Raw genomic sequence first — 22,139 nt, forward strand, 5'->3', positions numbered from 1 at the left:
TTGACAGAGCTACAGAATTATTTGGTGAAATGCCTACACCAAAAGAGATATGTCAGATGTATGCCAACAAGTACAAAGGCAAGACTTACAGTACGAAGTGTTAATCTAGTTGTCATTGATGTCAATATATTGAAGAAGGCAGGGACATGGTAGCAATCAATGAAGAAGCCCAACACTCAAAGACACTTTGCCCTGCCTCCATTTCTACACCAATGAATGATCAATCACATTAAATAATATTTTTCTCCATCTTAGAGGAATAATCTCATCATGAGACCTAGACCATCTTGAAGGGCATAATTTTACCTTTCTAATGAGCTATTGTGTCTTGAAATTTCAAATAACGAGAGAGAAATTGATTTTACAAGTTAAATTATACCTTTGTTCATGGAGCCGACCTACACAAACTTATATATGTCAGCTTGCACTAAAAGACATGTTCGTTCAGGTTTATGGGAAGAATAGCCTATTAATATAGGCTTGGACCTCCTCCTCAAGCACAGAAGACAAGTAGATTTGCGGATTTATTCAAGGAAGAAAGTGACAGGAAAGTTCACACCTCGTGAACTGAACAACTAAAGTAAGCACCCCTGTACAGTGCGGAATATTTTTGAGGAAAAATACGGACTCCTGTGGACAGTTAGGGCTCCCATTCCAGATTCGTTTGCTGACTGTTTTTCTTGCTGCGGTGCCTTTTCGGACTAAGGATGGCTTTCTCTCTCGGACTGGGCAGACTGTATTAGAATAGTAACCACCTTCGAACCTAGCAACATATCTTTGTTCTTGGTACTATGGATAAGGGCTCTCGAAACTTAATACTGAACTGTGCAATAAACAAACCTCAAACTGCTAAACAAGGTCACATGGTGTTGACTATTTCGAAGTATTAGCCCTCAGAACTGTGGAATATTATGTCATGGATTGTGTAGCTCGGACCTTCTGAAGATTACTTTGGATCTCTGTCACCTTTGGAGCTGCCTTAGGATATTTTTGAAGACTGGGTTGCGGATTGTCTCAGGGTGTTGTTTGAAGACTGTTTTGCAGCTTATGGACTAGAACAAGAGCACCTCAAATCTCTCTGTGGTTTAGAACAGAGCCACCTCAGTACCACGGTGCTATAATCTCAAGAACAGTGATAAACTTCAAAAAGTGCAGTGTGATCTTCTTTGAACAGTTGGTGCAGACTTGGTGCAATGTGGTGCTAACTCTTCTTGGGAAGTGTGAAGACAGACAGTTGGTGCAGTGTGGTGCTATCTCTTCTTGGGAAGTTTGAAGATAGACAGTTGGTGCAGTGTGGTGTTAACTCTTCTTGGGAAGTGTGAAGACAAACAGTTGGTGTAGTATGGTGTAAATATCTTGATATAGTTGGCATGGTGAAAGAATTCTTGATGCTACAATAAAGTTTTTATACAGAAGTCTTGGTGCAGAATTAATGAAGAAGTGTGATGGTGCAGAATAGTGCAGATTGGTGAAATGCAATATTTGATCAAATAAGTCCAGTGAAGCAGCAGAGAAGGATTGGTGTCCTTGGGGTAGGTGCCCCTAAACTCAAGGTTGGAGCCTTGGTGAAGATAGGGTCAAAGCCCTAGCGGTCAGAGGCTCATTAAGTCCAAGTTGGTGCTTGGCAATCATTGTACACCTTCATTTGTAAAAGGATCATTTGTCCTTCTTATTTCAATAATAAAAATATTTATTTCTTTGATTTTTAAATTGTGTAGAATCTAATTGGTTAACAATTGAAAAGAAATATTGATTCACCCCCCTCTCAGTATTTCCAACAATTGGTATCAGAACCAGCTTCTTCATAATCAGCGTAACAGCGAGAAGAAGGATTCTTAGTCACAATGAAAAATCAAGAAGTGTCAAGAAGACTTCCTTTGTTCGATGGCACAAATTTTGGTTTTTGGAAAAAAAGAATGTCCTACTACTGAATGTCCCTTGGACTTGAAGTTTGGCATTCTGTTTTGAATGGGTACATTGCTCCTTCCACTCTTCCAACTGATCAAGACAAAAAAAAAGCTTACATTGCAAATGCAAAAGCCTTAAATTCCATCACTAGTGTAATCACTAATTCTGAATTTACAAAAGTCATGAATTGTGACTCGGCCAAAGAAGTATGGGATAAGCTAGTTAGCTTATATGATGGGGACTCCAAAGTTAAGAAGGCAAAGCTTCAAACTCATAGAAGGCAATTCAAAAGTCTGAAAATAGATGATGAAGAAGATATTGCATCATACTTTCTCCGAGTAACTGAAGTGGTCAACCCTCTTAAAGGATTGGGAGAAAATATTGAAGAAAGTGTTGTTCAAAAGGTCTTAAGATCTCTCCCTGACAGATTTGACTCCAAAGTAAGTGTTATAGAAGAAATGAAGGACCTAGATACTCTCAAGATGGATGAACTTCATGGAATCCTCATTGCCTATGAGATGAGAAAAAGAATCCCAAGTTCCAAAGATGCAGCATTCAAGGCCTCAAAATCAAAAAAGGGGAAAGGATGGAATACCAGCAGTGATGACTCAGATGTTGAAACCGAATTGGAACAATTTATACGAATATTAAAGAAAGGATCCAAGCTAAAAGGTAAGTACCCTCTTTTTTGTTTCAAATGTGGAAGAATAGGTCATTATGCTGCAAAATGTCCTCATAAGCATGATAGTGATGAGGAGGATTCTAAAAGGATGGTATACAAAAAGAAAGGGCTTAATAAGAAAAATTTCTTCTCTAAGAAAGATCGGTCTGATGAAGATGAATTTGTAGTCGTCAAAAAGAAATCAACTAAAAATTTCCCTCATTGCAAAGGAGGTAATGATGAATCATATGAAGAAAATGACTATGCTGGAAGCCAAGAAGTATTATTCATGGCATTCACAAATGATGATGATTCAGGACTAGAAGGAAATGTAGATGAATTGTTAATGAGTGCCATTGAAAAAAATGAGAAATTACGAAATAAAATCATTTATTTCAAGGTAGAAAAGGAGGAAGCAAAAAGAAGGGAAGACCTCTTGAAAAATAAGCTAAAAGAAAAGGAAGAAATCTGTGAAAATTGTGAAGCTGAAATAGTATCTCTGAGGAAGGAATTAGAGCAAGTCAAAAAGAGTTGGGAAAGCTCACAAACACTTGACCATATCCTTAATGCTCAAAAACCTAAAGATGACAAATCTGGGATTGGTTTTAAAGGAGAATCATCAAGTACTAAGGATAATGCAAGAAGCTATGCCGACATACTTTCCAGCGATCCAAAAGAAGAAAAATCATCTCATCAAAGGCCCATCTCAAATCCAAAGAATGAAGAAAGAGTAACTCTAAGGAATAATGTTGATTCAAATCATGGCTATTACAACAGGTACCAAACTATCTTTTTTAGGCATTGTTATTATTGTAAAAATTTTGGTCATCAAGCTAAACATTGCATGGCTCGTAAGAATGAAGCACCAAGATTGAAGGATCAAACAAACAAACCATGTGGTCTCAAAGGGCAAGGACAAATCAAGACCTACAACTCTTTTGATCCTTTGGCCAAATTTGATTCAATTTGCTCATTATGTAATGATAATGGACATAATGAACAAATTTCCCCCTCAAAAGAAGAGAAGCAAAAGATGAGAATCCCAATACGAATAAATGTGGCCGAGCTCTATGTGCTCACAGTGATGAAAATCATTGGTTTGTGGATAGTGGGTGCTCCAGACATATGACAGGTGACAAAAGGAAGTTTGTCTCAATGAACAAAAAGGAAGGAAATGTATTCTTTGGAAGTGGATTTGCCAAAATTGCTGGAAAAGGAACCGTTACCCTTATTAATGGAAAAGGAAAGGCTCAAAATGCTTTGCTGGTATATGGACTCAAACACAATCTCTCGAGTGTTAGCCAAATCTGTGATCAAGGACATAATGTTATCTTTAGCACTAAAGATTATGAAATAAGGAACTCTTCCTCAGGAGAACTTGTAGTGAAAGGAGTTAGAATGTCAGATAACATCTACATTCTGAACAAAATTCAAGAAGATAAATGTTACCTACGTCAAACATATGAGAAAGTTGGTTGTGGCACAAGCGACTGGGACATACAAGTTTTGATAACTTGATCAATATCAGCAAGATTAATGCAATGCGAGACATTCCAAAGCTATTCGAGCCAAATCAAGTTGTATGTGGTCCATGTCAACATGGAAAGCAAACTAGAACCAGCCACAAGACCAAGGAGTTCTCTACATCAAAACCTTTGGAGATCATTCATGTTGATTTATGTGGACCAACTAGAACTCCAGCGCTCCAAGGAGAAAGGTACTTTGCTTTATTTGTTGATGACTATACTAGAATGATGTGGGTATATTTCATAAAATATAAATTCGAAGCATTTGAATGTAGAATTTTAAAGCTTTAAGCCCCAAGGGTTAGCTCAACTAGTCAAATCAATGCCCCGCCGATTGGGAGGTCACAAGGTCCATTCTCCCCAAAGCCCTTGGAGTTAGGCCTAGTTATTGGCCGTGGGGCTTGATTCCCTTCGGGGTCGATCAGCCCAGATTTTTTCGTGGACGTAGCGACCACCCAATGACCAAGGTGTCCGTGAACCATAGCCAAAAAAAAAGAATCTTAAAGCTCTTGTGGAAAATGAAAAGGATTCTAAGATTAAATGTCTTAGAACGGATAGAGGGGGAGAATTCACATCAAAATAATTTGAGGAATTCTATAAAGTACATGGAATCGAAAGAGAACTCTCTGCTGCTAGAACACCCAAGAAAAATGGGGTAGTTGAAAGAAGAAACTAAATTGTTCAAAAAATGGCAAGAACAATGTTATTAGCAGCTGACTTGCAGCAAAAATTTTGGAGAGAAGCAGTTGAGACAGCAGTTGATACCTTGAATCGAACTCAACTAAGACCAAATAATGAGAAGACTCCTTATGACTTACGGAAAGGAAGACTTGCTTAAGTAAAATACTTCAGGATTTTTGGAAGCAAATGCTTCATAAAAATCAATGATGACTCACTAGGAAAATTTGATGCTCGAGTTGACAAAGGAATATTCCTTGGATATTCTACTAAGAGAAAAGCTTACAAGTGCTACAATAATCAACTATGGAGAATAGTGGAAAGCATTGATGTGAAGATTGATGAAGCCCTTCCAGAAAAGGAAATTGAAGTCATGAAGTTCACCCCCTAATTGAAGAAAACGAAAAAGAACCTGAAAAGAGGAAAAAGATCAAGAAAAACAAAAGGAAAAAGAAACATCTCAAACTCCTTCAAAGATGAAATTCCTCCAAAAACATCACCCAGAAGAGTAGATTATTGGCAATGTAGATGAGGGGATACAAACCCAAAGAAGGATGAAAGTACACTAAGGAAAAATGATGTTGCTCTCCTATCTATGATAGAACCAGAATCTTTTACTCAAGCAAGGATCCTCATTGGGTGGAAGCCAAGGAAGAAGAAATGTCTCAAATTGAGAAGAATGACACATGGGAGTTGGTGCCTCATCCAAAGGATAAAAATATAATTGGAACCAAGTGGGTGTTCAAAAACAAAATGAATGAAGATGGACAAATCATCATAATAAGGCAAGGTTTGTTTGTAAAGGTTATTCACAAATTGAAGGAATCGACTTTGAAGAAACCTTTGCACCGGTAGCTCGTATGGAAGCTATAAGGATGTTCTTGGCATTTTCTTGCTCAAAAGGATTCAAAATCTATCAAATGGACGTAAAATCAGCATTTCTGAATGGGGAACTCAAGGAATAAGTCTACATGGAGCAACCAGAAGGGTATGAACTAGGAAAAGGAAAAGACTTTGTTTGTAAGTTGAAAACGGCATTATATGGGTTGAAACAAGCTCCTAGAGCTTGGTACGCAAGATTGGATCACTATCTACAACAATAAGGCTTCAAAAAGGGGGTGGCAGGAAGTAATCTCTACATGAAGATGGACGAGGATAAGTTACTAGTCACTCTTGTCTATGTTGATGATCTAATTTTTGCTAGCAATAATGATGAGATGAGCCATGAGTTTGCTCAAAATATGTCAAAAGAGTTTGAAATGTCAATGATGGGTGAATTATCTTACTTCCTTGGACTACAAGTATCTCAAACCATAGCAGGCATGTTCATATCTCAAGAAAAATATCTTAAAGACATGCTTAAAAGATATGGGATGGAAGACTATGCACCTATGAGCACACCAATGACCACACACTGCAAATTAAGCAAAGATGATGAATCCCCTTCTGCAACTCTTTACAAGTAAATAGTTGGAGGTCAATAATAGAAGATGATGCAGTTGTATAGCTTAAAGACAAAGTATTCTTGAAAATCTTGTCCCCCTTGAGGATATTTTCAACAAAGATGACACATACAGGGAGAAGACAAAAAAATTCAACCCAAATGATCATAGAGATAAATGTGGAATCACCAAAGGATCCAATGATAGTCAAGGTTGGAACAAGTAGAACAAATGATGAAATAGAGGCTACTGAAAACTTAATCAAATATTTCAAGGATGTTTTTGCATGTTCTTATAAGGATTTGAAAAGTTTACAGAGAAAATGTTATCCAACATGGCGTACCATTGAAGGAGGATGCTAAGCCTTTCTACCAAAAGTTGAGATAAATGAACCCAAAGTTGCTCCCCCTTATGGAAAAAGAATTGGAAAAACTTCTTAATGCATGGATGATCGTACCAACAAGGTATTATTCATGGCTATCAAACCTATCAAACCTTGTGGTGGTAATGAAGAAGTCAAGAGAGATCAGGTTATCTGTAGACTTCTGCCATCTACATGTTTCGTACTTTAAGACAACTATCCACTCACCAACAACATAGAGATGCTTTTGTAAAGGACTATAGGGTCAAAGATGTTGTCCTTTCTAGATTTCTTTTCAAGGTCCAAACATGTGTTGGTGAAGGAGGATGACGAGCATAAGCCAACATTCACCACACCTTGGGGTACTTATGAATATCAAATAATGCCTTTTTTATTGATCAATGCAAGTACGACATTTCAAAGAGAAATGAATATGCATTATGGGAATGATCATCGAGATTTATCACGATGCTCTCATACTATATTCAAAGAAAAGACTTTCTCACATTACATATCCCAAGCAAATCTTTGAAAGATGTCATTAGTATGGAATTTCACTCAACCCAAAAAATACGATATTTGGTGCCACATAGGGCAAGCTTCTAGGGAAAATTGTTTCTAAGAAAGAAGTAAGGGTGTATCCAAAAAGAAGTAAAGGAATCAAAGAGATCATTCCACCTAGATGTCATAAATCACTTCAACCCTTCTTAAACAAAATAGATTTCATCAAAAGATTCATCCCAAATTTTGTCGAGATCACCAAACCACTAAATCGATTATTGAAAAATGATGTCAATTATAAGTGGGATGAAAGTAGCAGGGCAACATTTGAACACATCATAGAAGCTATATAAAATCTCCAGTGTTGATAAGCCCTGATTATTCTAAAGATTTCATAGTTTTTTCTTTTACTTTTAATGATACTACTACAAGTATACTTCTCAAAAGAATGAATTGGGTGAAAAGCAGCCTATCGCTTTCATGAGCAAGATGCTTAGAGATGCTAATTTAAAATATGCAATAATGGAAAAGCAAGCTTATGCCTTGGTCAAATCACTCAAGCACTTCAAAACTTATATTAGTTATAACAAAGTGATTGCCTATGTTCGACATCCCACAATTGGAACCTATGTCACCCCTCTTTCAATAGGAGTACTCAAAAAATTGACCACATCATTTGTAAGCCTAGATGTGTGCAATTTATAGCCTTGTAAGGCCATGTGGGATGAAGTGTAAAAGTGTATTCTACATTCTCAATGGTGAATAGTCATGGCCAATCTTCTTAGCTTCATCTTCGCCTAGTTTTATGGATGATGACTACCCCTTGGTGGGCGGTAACTCCCTGCCTTGATGACAATTCTTATGTCTTGGGTTGGTATGCGAGCACCATGGAGGTTGACCTACTAGAACTCATGATTTAAAGGAACACTTATTGTTTAAAGCTCTGTAAAGGTGATTGCACCATGTGAACATGGAAACACCCATGTTGTCATTATCCTAGTGCACCTATTTGTTCCCCACATGGACCATTTTTTTAAGGGTGCACGCCTCTTTGAACATGGCCATCATTCTTCATGGCAGTCTCACAATTCACAATGCATTTGCACTCCCCAATGCAATGTCCCACATCCTCTGAGGCAATGAGAAGGTCCATTGCAACCTCCAAGTCCAGCCAAGTCATCTCCAAGTTGATGCACTCAAAATGCCTTCCTTAAAGGAGCAACGTCACACCTAACTTGAGCAAAGAAAGGATCAAAGCAAGTCAAATATAATCACATGGACCATACAAACAAGCAAGATCAAGCCTTAAAGTAGATTTCAAGCAAGGAATTGGACCAAGATAAGGATGTTGTTGACCGTCTACGACCTCTAGGTCAAAGATGAGGAGGGAAGTCATTTTGGACTCCCAAGCATTCCTAAAATTATTTCAAGATATTTCAAGCCAAAATACAAGGGAATGTTGCACTATTAGGCCAAATAGGCCCCTCCTTTAAGCTACTAATTCAAGCGGTAACAGTGACCATGGCCCTAAACATGGTTACCGATCAAAAGAGAAAGTGAACTCGTACTTGTTTTTTTGAGGTAGCGAAAAATCACCCGATTTTGAAAAGTGGTGATGCCAAAATAAACCTTTTTTTAAGCATATTTTTGGCATTTTAAATTTTCTTATATATCAAGTATAAACATTTTTTTTCGATGTTAGTGATTTTCACGCTGATTTTGAAAAGTGTTGATGCAGCATCAACCCCTTTTTTTAGAGGGTTAATCCTTGACACTTTAAATTTTTTTTATGTAGCAAGTATGAACACTTTTTTTAAATGTTAGTGATTTTCATCTTGATTTTGCAAAGGGTTGATGAAGCATCAACCCTTTTTGCTTAGAGGGCTTATTTTTTACACTTTAAATTTTGTAATGTATTTATTAAGTGTGGATATTTTTTTAAATATTTGTGATTTTCATGTCCATAATAAAACATAAAAAATAAAAAACATGACCAAAAAAACTTAAATAATAAAAAATATATATAAAAAACACCCATAAAAATGTAAAAATAAAAAAAAATCAATTGTCAAAAAAAACAAAACAAAACAAAAAATAAATGAAAAAAAGGGAATATTTCGAAAACACATAAAATTTAAAGAAAAAATTTGAATATTAATAAAAAAAATACATCCATAATGATCTTTAAAAAAAAAAAAATACAACAACAACATAATAATTAAAAAAACCTAAACAAAATTTATTTAAAAAAAAATTATATTAAAAAAGGTTAAATTAAAAAACTAAAAACAAATCATAAAAATTATAAAATGAAAATGAAATAAATAAATATAAAAAATAAATATAAAAATAAAAAATTGAAATAAAATAAAAATAAAAATTAAAAATAAAAATAAAAAAAAAAAAAAAAAAAAAATATTAAAAAAAAAAAAAATAAAAATATAAAAAAAAAAAAAAAAAAAAAAAAAATTGAAAAAAAAAAATTAATAAAAAAATATAAAAAACAAAATTTTGGCCACCCCCGAGCGGGGAGACGACTGCGTGTAGCCCAAGAATCATCTAGCCACCGCCCGGGCGCTCATTTCAAGTGCTTGGCCACTTCCTGTTGCCAAACCCATGGATGGAAGTACCGTGGCCTTACCCTGGGGTTTTAAACCCACCCTCTCTAACAACTAACTTAAGTCCTTTAAAGTAAATTTAGAGAAGCCCGGTGATTGGGTTCCAAATTTCATGGTAGTCCCATCCCCTCTCACTACACCTGTAACACCAAAGAGTCATTACTCCCCGTGGAGAGGACAGGCTATTGGGTTCAAAATTTCCGGGGAAGCTTGGCGGAGACACGCCACGGCCAAATCACCCTACAGGAGGCGGGTTGTGTGCCCGGGGGGTGGCTGGCCAATTCTTGAAATCGACGGGCCACCACGTAGGCGAGGTTGGCCGCAGGCGCGATCGGGGAGGCAGGCTGCACGAGAAGGCAGCTGCGTGCAACCCGAAAATCATCTAACCACCCCCCAAGCAAGTTTGGCCACGGCGTCGGGGAGAAGGCAGGCTGCATGGCTGGGGGGTGGCTGGCCGATTCCCGAAATCGACCAGCCACCTCGCGGGCGGGGTTGGCCTCGGGCGCAAGTGGGGAGGCGGCCGCGCCCACGGCCAACCCTGCCCGGAGGGTGGCGAAAAAAAAAATAAATAAATAATAATAATAATTTATTAAATATTTTTTTAATTTTTAATTTAGTTATTTATTGTTTTATTTTTATTTTTTTAATGTATTTTTTTATTTTAATTTTAATTGTTTTTTATTTTAATTTTAATTGTTTTTAATTTTAATTTTAATTGTTTTTTTATTTTAATTTTTAATTATTTTGTTTTGATTTTTTTTAATTCAATTTAATTTTTTAGTTATGTATTTTTTTATTTAAAAAAAATGTTTTGTAAAACAAAACAAAAAATAAAATAAAATGTTTTTATTTTTATTTTGTTAGATAATGTTTTTTTGTTTTTTTTTTAACTTATTTTATGATATTTTTTGTTTTTTGTCTAACTTTTTATATTTATAAGTTAATTTTATGTTACTTTTTATATTTTTAGGTTTTTTTGTCTTTTTTTATAACTGATTTTTTTGTCATATTTTTAAGTTTTTTTAATGCTTTATTTCTTGGTTTTTTTTAAATATGTTTTTTTTATTGTTTTTTTTCTATATTTGAATTTTTTATGTTTTAGTATTATTTTGTGTTTTTTCACTGTTTTTTATTTTTTATAATATTCTATTTTTTTTTTCTTTTGTATTATTTTGTGTCTTTTTATTGTTGTTTTTTCAATATTTGAATTTTTGTTTTCTTTTTTATTATTTTTTTGCGTTTTTTTTATTGTTTTTTTTTCAATATTTAAAATTTGCTTTTTTTTTATTGTTCTTATTTTTTATCAATATTAAAAAAAAAATTGTATTAATTTTTTGTGTTTTTTATTGTTTTTATTTTTTTCAAATTTTTGTTTTCTTTTGTATTTTTCATTTTTATTAAGTTTTCATTACAACGGGTCGAGTTCACCTACACCGCGTGTCAATTTGATGGTTGATTTATAAATTTTTGTTGCAAAGTATCAAGTTGTTTTAGGCTAAGATTTTAAAATTGCTATATATTTTGCATTTAAAAAATAAATTACTCTTGAGTATTCATTTTTAAAATTTTTTGTCATAAAAAAATTTTATAATGTCATACTTAAAATATTTTGAAAACTTGAGATTTTTTTGTAGTCATAATCTTTGGTTTTAATTGCATAGTTGAAAAGTTGTCAAGATTTTAATGTTTTTCTAAGTCATGATATTTTATCTTTAATGCTATGGTCGAAAACAATTACAATTTCAAGGTTTTTTAGAGTCAAGATATTTTATTTTTAACAACATGGATGGAAATAGTTGGAATTATCAGGATTCGAGACATGATATTTTATCTTTAACATCATGTCCGAGAATTGTTGGAATTTTACAGTTTTTCAAAGTCTGGATATTTTCTCTTTAACTCCATTGCTAAAAAATGTCAAAATTGTAACCCGATTTTTTTTTGTTATTCCAGAATAAACAATTTTTTTAAGGGTGTTTTTTCATCCATTTAAAAAAAAATGGTTTTTACTTCCATTTAAAAAAAATGTTGAAAATTTACCCTAAAAAAAACATCATTTTGAAATAAACAATTTTCATTTTTGGGTTGTTTTTTCATGTTTTTTGGGGTTTTTGGGCTCCAGTACCCGTTTTGAGGTAACAGTTCCCGTTTCATCCGCAACTATGTTCTTAGTGAAAGCACACTAATATATCAAGATATTTCTCGCTGCTTGGACTCATCATGGACCATGAGCTCCAAGTACGCATACAACCCATCTTTGACCTCGCCATTCTAATCTTCTCTGAACCTAGACTTGTAACGGTACCTTGGGTTCAAGAAATATCCAACTACATGTATAGGGCAATGGAATTGAATGTTCCATCTGATATTAATGATCTCCCGAATAGACCCATACTTACTTACTCTATCCTTGTAGGATGCCCTTACCCACTCCTTTGCTTGATCCATAGCCTCATAGATGTAACCCATGGCCAATTTTTTTCCAACCACCAACCACAATTTAACAAGGAACTCGCCAATTTCCAAATCTCTACTACTTTTTCCAAAAAAGTGTTTTCAAAAACGTTCTTTTTGGCGTCTTTTCCATTGTGTTTGCGAGCCCACCAAGATACTAGAAGCATTTTCTTCAAGTCCTACGGTTGGAAATGGAGAGATTGCAATGAGAAAAACTAAGTTGCAAATCTTGTGATGGCAAGCCTAACAAGCTCCTTGCCCATAATGTTTTTCCTTATTAGGCTCGATACCCATGAGTGGTTGTAGATGGATTTTGTGATACACCTGGCATGCTATACAATGTTCTTTATCTAATACACTTTGCCTATGTCATCAAGCATGAGGTCTACGCAATGTCTAATACATAGGGTCCAAAATAGGCTCCTATAATTGGACATTAGTATCTTACTAGCAAGAAATAGTTGGAGGTGTTATCTATGATGACCTTAACAACATTTTGCTCCCCCATTATCCTAACCATTTCATCCAGAGGCTCAAATAACATATTTGCATCTTTCACCCTATTAGATGCATCCAGTAATTTCAAAAACATTGTTCCTTGAGGGCAAGAGGCAAGGAAATTATGATCATATGATTCTTTCTATCAATCCATCCATTTGACATGATGGTACAACTTGTATTGGCCCTTTCCTATAGCAATAACAAAGTTCCACATAGCTTGGTAATAAGGTAAGCGAACAACATTGAAAGGGATAGCTGCATTATACCACCATTTGGCAATGTATTCAAAAGCAACATCTTTATATTGCTTCTTCCAATGGCTATCTAAGGTGGAATGAGTATGGCTTGGTTGAGAGGCACCAGTAGAGGCAAAGTTAGGAGAAGTTATAAAACAACTCTTAATGTTCTTCTTTTTAAGTTGTGTTAATTTTAGATAACAATGGTATGTTCTATGCTTAGAAAATTTTACTTCAATTTCTTTATTAGACCAATATCAATATTGAGTTTAGCAATCACATCATCGTGATAGTAAAATGCATATAAAACATAAACAACAGTAGAAGACAGGCCAAGACAAGAGGACACAAGATATGGCACCAGCTAGGGACAAACCCCAATGTGGGGAAACCCTTGATCAATTCTTCTTATAGTTCTTCAAAAGTTCAATAGAGAGAGAGGGAGTACAATATACAATTTTCACTTGCCGAATCAAAGTGAAATCTAACCAATCAAACAGCAATAACAGAAAGCCCTAACCAAAAAGTCAACGCTAGTCAACAATGTAGATTTTGACCTCCAAACAGTTCAGTCTAACTCGATCAACTCGGCCTCCAACAGCTAGTCAAATCAGCCCAAAAACAGTCCAAAAAAGTCCAATCAAATCTAGTCAACATAGCAGCGAGCCCTTCCACAGTCAACGTTGGTCAAATAGTAGTCAAATAGCCTCGGTTTTTGTGCCCAAAACTGCGGCCTACCCAAACAAAGATACCCCACACAAAACCACAGTCAAAACTGGTCAACGCTGGTCAAAACAGCCTTCTGCAATTTTCAGTCAATGCCGGGACAAAAAAAAAGTAGTCCTTTCTTTGCACGTGTGGAGAGACAAAAGCCTCAGAAATTCATACCCAATCAAGGAGAGAGAGATGTGAGTGAATGAAATGCCAAAATGAGGAGGCCTCTTGAATTTATATGCAACATTGAGGTGCAAATTAGATAACTAGCCAGCCTTGACAATTTGTCCATAATCAAAATAAATTCATAATTCCATTTGTACATGTCAAAATGGGATGATCTTTAGATCAATCCTACACCTCTCGGAGAGAGGAATCCAATAAAAATATCAGCTGTCTCATATGAGCTGTCCAAGGTGAAGTTTGGCCCTAGTTGCCAAATTTAACAAGTTGACTGTCAGACTCAAGAGGGGAAAGAACATAAAGGGGTCATGGACATTAGTAGAAGGGATAGAGGAAGAGTCTTCAAAATGAACAGTAGAAATTGCTCTCATAAGTGCAAGTTGCCTCTTCATCGCAACTTCTTTTATGGCCCTTTTCCTAACCTTATCCTCTTCAAAAAATTTAAACTGACTAAGTATTTCTACTCTAATTTTCCCTATCACCTCCTTTGGTGATGGACATGGGGTTACTTGGCCTCTTACACCAACCAAGTGTTGTTTCAACATATGAATAGACTCAACCACTATGACTAGTTCCAAGGCAAACTAGACAGTTTTTAAAACACTAAGATTAACTAGTAGCGCTTCAAGTTACAAGTGCAATTGGAGTATTTGAAAAGATACGCTAAAAGCAGCACCACGGATTGGGATATCAACACCTAAGTGATATGATCTGTGTTTATTAAAATCTTTAGTTGTGGGTAAAACATTTGGAGAAACGAATGAATGTGGAGGCCATTTGCTTAAATAGCGTGGACCCAAAGACTTGCTAGTTGCTGGACATTGATAAGTTTGGTGTGAAGTAATCTCCTCGATAGTTAGATGGGAAGACTGAGTAGGGGTCAACAAGGGAGCAGTATCCTAAATTATTACTTTAACTCCCAAAAGATTGAAAATGGCAAGGGTTCAAACATTGCATCTAAGAGTCTAAATCTATATCAAAATATTACAACAGCATCAAACTACCTTCCCCTAAATGACAAGATTAGGATCTTTTTGCTCCACAAGTTACATTTTATTTATACATAATCATTTTTATGATGACAACAACGATGCTACTGTCCACTGAGACCAACATTGGTCTATGGGACCTTAACAAAGAATAGTTCACTAGTTTGTTTGTTATGTAGCTCCTAAGATCAAATAGCGTACAAAAGATTACTAAGCTCACTTTGGTTTTCATGGTTAACACATTAAACATTAGTGGTATTACAAATGTTTTAAAAATGAGATCTAATATTTGTATAGGTTGTGCACTCCTAAGAGAAAATGTTTTTATCTTCTACATTAATAGAATTGTGAACTTTACAAATCCTTTCTTCTGGGGATGTTTTGTCTTACCCACTTCCCACTGTCACTATGGGAACTCATAAGAGTGTGTTCTTATTTTTGCAATGTTTATTTTCTTCTTGAAGCTAACAAGAGTTGAGATATAAATTTGATCTTCTAACTTAGGATTATTGACATCTTTGTAGTAAACCAACCTTTTTCTTATTGTCATTCTCATTGTAGCACCATAGTTTTTCTTTAAAGTTTGTTACAACAATATTATTAATGGTGTTGACAATGTGAAGTAAAATAAGTTTTTAGTGGCGTAACTTGTCAATGTTTTGATGGTGGGAAACTGAAGTATGGAATGGAAACAATAGCAAAAAATGGTTGAAAAGGGAACCTTTTGGCCATTGTCAAATAGAGGTTTCATTAATTTGGGTGATAAGTTAAAGCAAATCCTTTAATGCTAATGCACCCACAATTTGAGAAACTATATTCTACATAGATAACTCTGCTTAAATTTTATCATAACTCTATTTGATTCAATCTAATCTAGATGCCAAACCTAATCCAGTCATCATTCATGACTCTATTTTACCCAGTGAATTGTAGCTAACATTCAGCAAAACCAACAACAGTGGAATATGAAGATAAGTTGTTTTGACTATGACAAGAGCATGTAATATTTAACAAATATTATTACGATCTTTCATCCCTATTTCCAAATTGCCCAAGCTTCTCCCTTCTTTTGACAAGAACATGCGTGTATCAAAAAAAACTATGCTTTCATCCTTCTTCTGAATTACCAAAACTTACCTTTCTTTTGGTCCTAGTATTTTCATTTGTCTAAACAGAACAACTATGCTGCAGAATCATGAACAACGCTCTATCACTCTGTGGTTTATCAAATTTCTAATTAACTGTTGTGATTAGCACCAGGCTCTGAAGCAGAGGGTCAACTACCCATCAAAGGCTATTCTGGACATTGTTTACAGGTATTTATTTCAAAAAGAATGTGTTAAAGCAACCTATACAAGACTTCGGTCAAATTTTCAGCTGTATCTAAGATAAGCAAGCTATCAAGGTAATTCTGGTATTTTAAAGTTAAAGAACTCTAGTTTCTCCCTCCATGTAAATTCAAAGTTAACAATATCTAGAACTATGATGGAGGAAGTGAGGTGGCTTTTTCAAAATCCTAGCCTGGATACCATGGAAGTGTTGTGAACATGTGCTGTCCTTTTAATTCGTTTTACATCGTAAAGATGTTAATCGAAATGTTCAGGACAATAAGTATGATTTTTCAAGGCTTGCAAAAGTGTTGCCATATGATATATCTATAGAGATGCATATATATGTATATAAAGATGCATGTGTACATAGTATGTAATATGTACGCTTAACATTATAATCACAAACATGGCAAAGGTATATATGTCATGATAAGGACAGAGACAACTGATTGCAATTAAACTTTAGAGATGCAAAACATACACACCTGCAATTAGTAGAGAGGTGGCACTTGTAATCCTCACATGCAACTTCACCACCCTTGGACCTCTAGTTCTTAAATCATTATTCATAACAGATCTCTGACCAAATCGATTGAGCAGATCAAAACTGTGTTTACTATCTTTCAAATTATTCAGGGGAATTGGGTATTCCAGATTCTCGCCTTAGCTTCAAGTAGAATATACAAATCTGATATTGATTGTGGAATAACTGATAAGTTTTGCTGTGTTCAACAGATCTCTGACCAAATCATTATTCATAACAGATCTCTGACCAAATCGATTGAGCAGATCAAAACTGTGTTTACTATCTTTCAAATTATTCAGGGAAATTGGGCATTCCAGATTCTCGCCTTAGCTTCAAGTAGAATATACAAATCTGATATTGATTGTGGAACAACTAATAAGTTTTGCTGTGTTCAACACCTTTTCTTTGCTGTGTTCTTCTTCTGGAAAAATTATCTGACCCCAACCATTACAGAAGAAATTATCTTTGTCATCAGGCATGCTCATGAGTCATAAATGAAAACAGACATCCATGTGCCCCCATAATTGCTTCTGATTGGGAATGCATTACTTAGTTATCCAATCAGGGATTGGAGGATTGATACAGCTACATAGAGATTATTAGCATCGCTTTAATGCAGTATATAAGCAAACCAGACCATGACTTTTGAATGAGTGATGTTATTAATTGACAGAAGAATGATGATGCATAGATAAAAATGGAAGAAAGGTTTGGACATGGTACAAAACAGGAGCAGCAGCTCCTTTCATCGAATCATTCTTCCAGGATCAGAGGACAAACTGGCCAGAGGAAATGTTAGTCAGACGTTACATAAGTAGAAATATAAGAATATATACAAGGGGATATGTTATTTGCTAGTATAATATAACAGCAATAATTGTCTTGGGAGGATCTTCGTCATCATCAAGAGGAACAGTGGGATGAATGAGAGTTACTCTCATTTAGGTGGCGACGGTGATATAGTTGCATTTCCAGGATTTCGTATGCCAAGCCACTGAAACCACTGTGGTAGCTGGTGCCTCCATTCATTAGAACAGAGATTTTGACGCATATTCAATGTGCCATCAAAAAGAAGAGAAGCTTCGAATTGCTCTAGAATACTGACGATCTCCCAGAATTCTGGCCTCTTTTCTGGATTTTGAACCCAACATTTCTCAATTAGCTTCCGGATTGCAAGCGGACAATGTTCTGGAAATGTGGGCCTAGCATTCTGTATCATTACAAACGAACAAAATGATCAGAATATGGGACCAAGTGGACAAAGTTTTGGACCTGCAATTGTCATTCACAATCAAAAAGGCAAATCAATACGAGAGATGAAATCCCTTATTTCAGATTACTTAGTCTAAAATTTTCATAACATGTATATGAAAGGCCTAATATAAAAGGTCGATGTTGAAAATTGAAATACATTTGTACATAGTTCATTAAAAAGCCCTTAAATGATTAAATCCCATTTAGCGTAAATATATTACCACTTTTGTAACCATATAATTATGTTTTTGTACATATCAGCATGGGATGCTAGAGATCATATCATCGGGAGAGGTTTTCCTTCAAATTTCAAATGCATAATAGGGAGGTAAGGAGACAAACCTTATGTACTACAGCAAAAGCAGCTTGAACAGGTGTGATATCTTCGTATGGGACTCTGCCCGTAATAATTTCCCACAATACAATGCCAAAGCTGTAGACATCAGCCTTCCTGTTGTGTGGCTTGTGGTTGATTACCTCGGGTGCCATCCAGCGATAAGTGCCTCGATCTTCATTCAGATAATCACAGTTTATTTCTTCACAAGCAATACCAAAGTCCACAACTTTCAAGCACATATCTGCCGTGAATAGTAGATTCTCTGACTTTAAGTCACGGTGGATCACCCCTTGTGAGTGCAAATATTCCATACCTCGAGCAATATCTAGAGCTATTGATACAAACTCTTTCAGAGACACAGATCCTGGTTCTCTCTTATGCAAAAATGATCTCAGAGAACCTCCTGATAAGTATTCTGTAATTACGCAGAATACTGGTGGCCTTCTACATGCTGCCACTAACTGCATGAGAAAAGTTGAGCAGAGTCAGAGTACTCCACATCTAGTTGCAAACAACACAGCTTAGCATCTATCATAAATGGTACAGTATACTGTAAGGAAGGGTTTCGAGAAAATCATATTGGACATGTATTATGTGCAAACAATATGCATGTCATTTTCTCAGGACAATATAGTTGATTTCATAAGGAACAAATTGTTTGTTTAATGAAAGGAATTGTTTAGAGAAAATCATATTGGCCATGCATTCTTTGCAAAATTATGCAGTATTATTTTCAAAGTATATTATAGTGTATCATTTTTGAAGTAAATTATAGTTTATTTCGACTGGAACAAATTGTTTGGAATTGAACCTGTATAACAATTTTTTAGTTTATATTAACCATAAAGGTTTTAAGACAATATTTTATAATGGATTCTTTTGCCTTAGATTTGGTGAAAAGAAGACCATACAAACATGGACTAAAAGTTTCCGTCATTGTTTTCCATATAATAGATGCATTATAACTCTGTTATTGATTAACATAATCAATTGCAACTTAAGCATTAAGTCCCAAATCAAACTTGAAGTTTTCTTCTAGGACAATGAGCAGGGGAGAACCCAGAAAAACAGATGCCGTGATAAGTCAAAGAAATCAACTTTTGGTCATGCATTTTGATTAAAAACAATGCTTCAATTATGTTTTTATATTGTCAAAATACCTCCAATTCAAAGAAACTTCCAAAGTGATACTCTAATTTGCATTTACTAATTAAAGAAGTTGTTTTCAATTGGAATATTGTTAAAAATTAATACTATATTCTCTATATGTCATGAATAAACTGTTTTTAATCGAAAAATGTTTTTCTTCTCACTTAATACTATTGCTCTCAATCAGAAAATGCCCATTCTTCTTCCAAATTAATAACTATTAATGTTGCTTTTAATCAAAAAATAATTCGAAACCAACCTCGACAATATTTCGGTGATGAAGATGAGACAAGATACCGACTTCTCTATTGAACTGTTTCTCAAGACGCAATGCCATATCTTCATTTTCATCACCATCAGGCTCCCTTATGATCTTCACCGCCACACGTTTCTCATTGTAGATTCCATGATATAGTCTACTATGTGCCCCGGAAGCAAATCTCTGGCCTACAAACAGCTTCGATAAGTCCACCATCCAATCATGAGCTGTTCCTACTGCTGTCATAGAATCTCCTGGTTGTTGAATGTAGTTGGACCATGTAGGTGAACTTTTAAAAGCTTTACCCATGAAGTCTGGACTTCTTAATGGTGAAAGGAAACCAAATATAGGAGAAGTAGGAGAAGAGCTGGGCATTTGTGTCAATGCATCTAGTAGTTTGCGACCTTTGTTAGAATATCTGGCCCAATTTGCAGCTTTATTCAATATATTGTCTGATGATTTCCTCTGGGGAGATGAAAACCGTTTGCTTCTTGATCTTGCTTCCTTAAATGTTTCTGGAACCTTTGTTTGAGGTTCAGGTGATGGATATCTCCAACCAAGCGTTCCCTGATTTGAGAACGAGAATGTATCAGGAATGGTTGTTTGAGGTTCAGGAGATAGGTAGTTCCCGACATGTCTTTTCTGCTCTAAGGGCGTGGATCTGGAGGATAGATATTGTTGCTCTAATGGTCTGGGGGGAAGAGAGGCTCCTAGACATAAAGGTGATTCTAATGACCCCGAGGTTGATGGCCTCGAATGCATCTGATGAGCTTCGCGGCCCAGAAAATCACGGGATATTGGAAATGTGGAGCTTTTCATAGGGTCCAACCGATAACATACAGTTGAAGAATACTTTGTTCGTGAAATCCATGAAGAATATTCGCTATTTCCAGAAGATTGTTTATTCTGATTATTTTCTGTCATTTTTGTCAGTTCGGCAAGATGACCTAGAGCCAATCACCTACTTATACAAACATGCTAATAGCTATGGATGTGGGTATTCTATATTTACCAATTAGATAACCCAAATTCCATAAGCAGTGCCCTTAATTACAACCCATATATAATTGAATTGCCAGCTCAAGAATTGTGATTCTCAGGTCAAAGGGGATTATCTACTGCTAAAGTCGCATGAGTACCAGAATGAACTCAGGAAAAATCCACCTCTTTCCACAAAGTAGAAGACAGAAGGTTCACATGAACAACTGATGCATATTTTCAGAGGCATAATCTGCCTCTTCAAGCGGCCTCGGCAGAACACGCTCACTTTCTTTAAATTTGCCGTTGACCATTCGCCAATCCATCTAAATGATTCAATCCAGTGCTTATTAAAGATCCAATTTCTATTTGCACCACTATAAATTGGATATGCGCGCAGATATGATTATGCAAGTGCATAGCAGAATTCCACCAATAAGGTTTAATCTATAATACCCAGTTCACAGTTGCAGCGATCTCACTCCAGCCATGTGTACTTACAGGTAAATTAAACCATGAAATGCAATCAGATTTATGCATAAAATCAATTTTCCCCATTTCAACCCCTTTATGCTCCAATAAAATAAAATAACATTCGTACCTGTTGGCTCTACTACAACAAGCCTGGGGTCTGCTGCTAAATGTTCCAGTTATAATTCAATGTCGAATCTAACCAGAGATTCAACCCAAAAACTGTAAGCAATCGTGCATGCACTATCCCGCATAAGACGAAGCCACATGTTATGATCCTTACCTTATACCTCGCTATATACAACATCTGTAAGGAACCCAAGGCTCCATACTTATGCAAAATCGCAGCAGATTTTTGCCATATTATCGGCAGATTTCTGATCCACTCACAAATAAAACAATGTTAATAAAATAAAATAAAATTAGAAAACGCCCATTCCTCCCTCCTCCACCACTAGTCAGCTCCACAAAGCTGTGAGATATTCCTGTCCTCTGCTATATTGTTGCCTCTCCCCTTCCCCGGCCCAAATCTGGAGATGAGAGTGGCGTTGAATGACCGGAAGCAGTACGATCCTGAGCGCCCTAAATTTTGGTTCGTTGGTTTGCTGCCTCTGGTCACATGTGTCAGGAGCCTACACATACATAATAATTGAGACAAATGAATACTATATTTAAACCAAATAATGAGGTTGACTTAGTTTTAGAGTTTTGAGAAAATAGGAAAGTGTAAATAGAATTTTGATATGTGTGGTACGTAATGTAGAGAAACTAATTAACTATTCGTTACTGTTCGAAAATAGTATATTATATTGTATTATTTGAGGGGTTAAGGCGGGCGGTGAGGTTTAATACGTTGACTTTGGGTGTCGTTTCATATGTTCATGTCTCATCATGTCTTTTTCACTCTTTTTTTCATATCACAAGGTTTTGATGAAGTAGGTTGGTCATGGATGGATACATGAATGGTTGAGTTTTCATAGTGGGGATATCACCATTGTTATAACGTTTTATTTTACATTTTTCACAATGTTTTATTTTTACATTTTTCATCTCACCAAGTTT

At 35.6% G+C, this 22,139-nt stretch overlaps 1 protein-coding gene across 4 annotated transcripts in view; it reads right to left on the bottom strand.

Annotated features, from left to right (window-relative positions):
* LOC149228848 (serine/threonine/tyrosine-protein kinase HT1-like) overlaps positions 1 to 21,716 on the bottom strand; it is a 152,319-nt gene extending 130,603 nt beyond the window's left edge. For 3 of the 4 annotated variants that reach the window (XM_089378406.1, XM_089378404.1, XM_089378405.1), the window contains exons 1-3: positions 19,629 to 21,713; positions 18,226 to 18,681; positions 16,589 to 17,839 (exon numbers count right to left, since the gene is read on the bottom strand). In XM_089378406.1, coding sequence (XP_089234532.1) covers positions 17,567 to 17,839; positions 18,226 to 18,681; positions 19,629 to 20,552 — 1,653 coding nt within the window. In that variant the 5' untranslated portion in view covers positions 20,553 to 21,713 and the 3' untranslated portion in view covers positions 16,589 to 17,566. Of the gene's footprint in view, positions 1 to 16,588; positions 17,902 to 18,225; positions 18,682 to 19,628 lie in introns of those variants that run through there. The other variant, XM_089378407.1, reaches the window with a different exon arrangement.
* Positions 21,717 to 22,139: the final 423 nt, after the last annotated feature.

This window comes from Pinus tabuliformis, chromosome J (genome assembly GCF_031772625.1).
Source record: "Pinus tabuliformis cultivar Carrire ecotype Pingquan chromosome J, CPIR1, whole genome shotgun sequence".
In the NCBI taxonomy this organism is placed as follows: Eukaryota; Viridiplantae; Streptophyta; class Pinopsida; order Pinales; family Pinaceae; genus Pinus; species Pinus tabuliformis.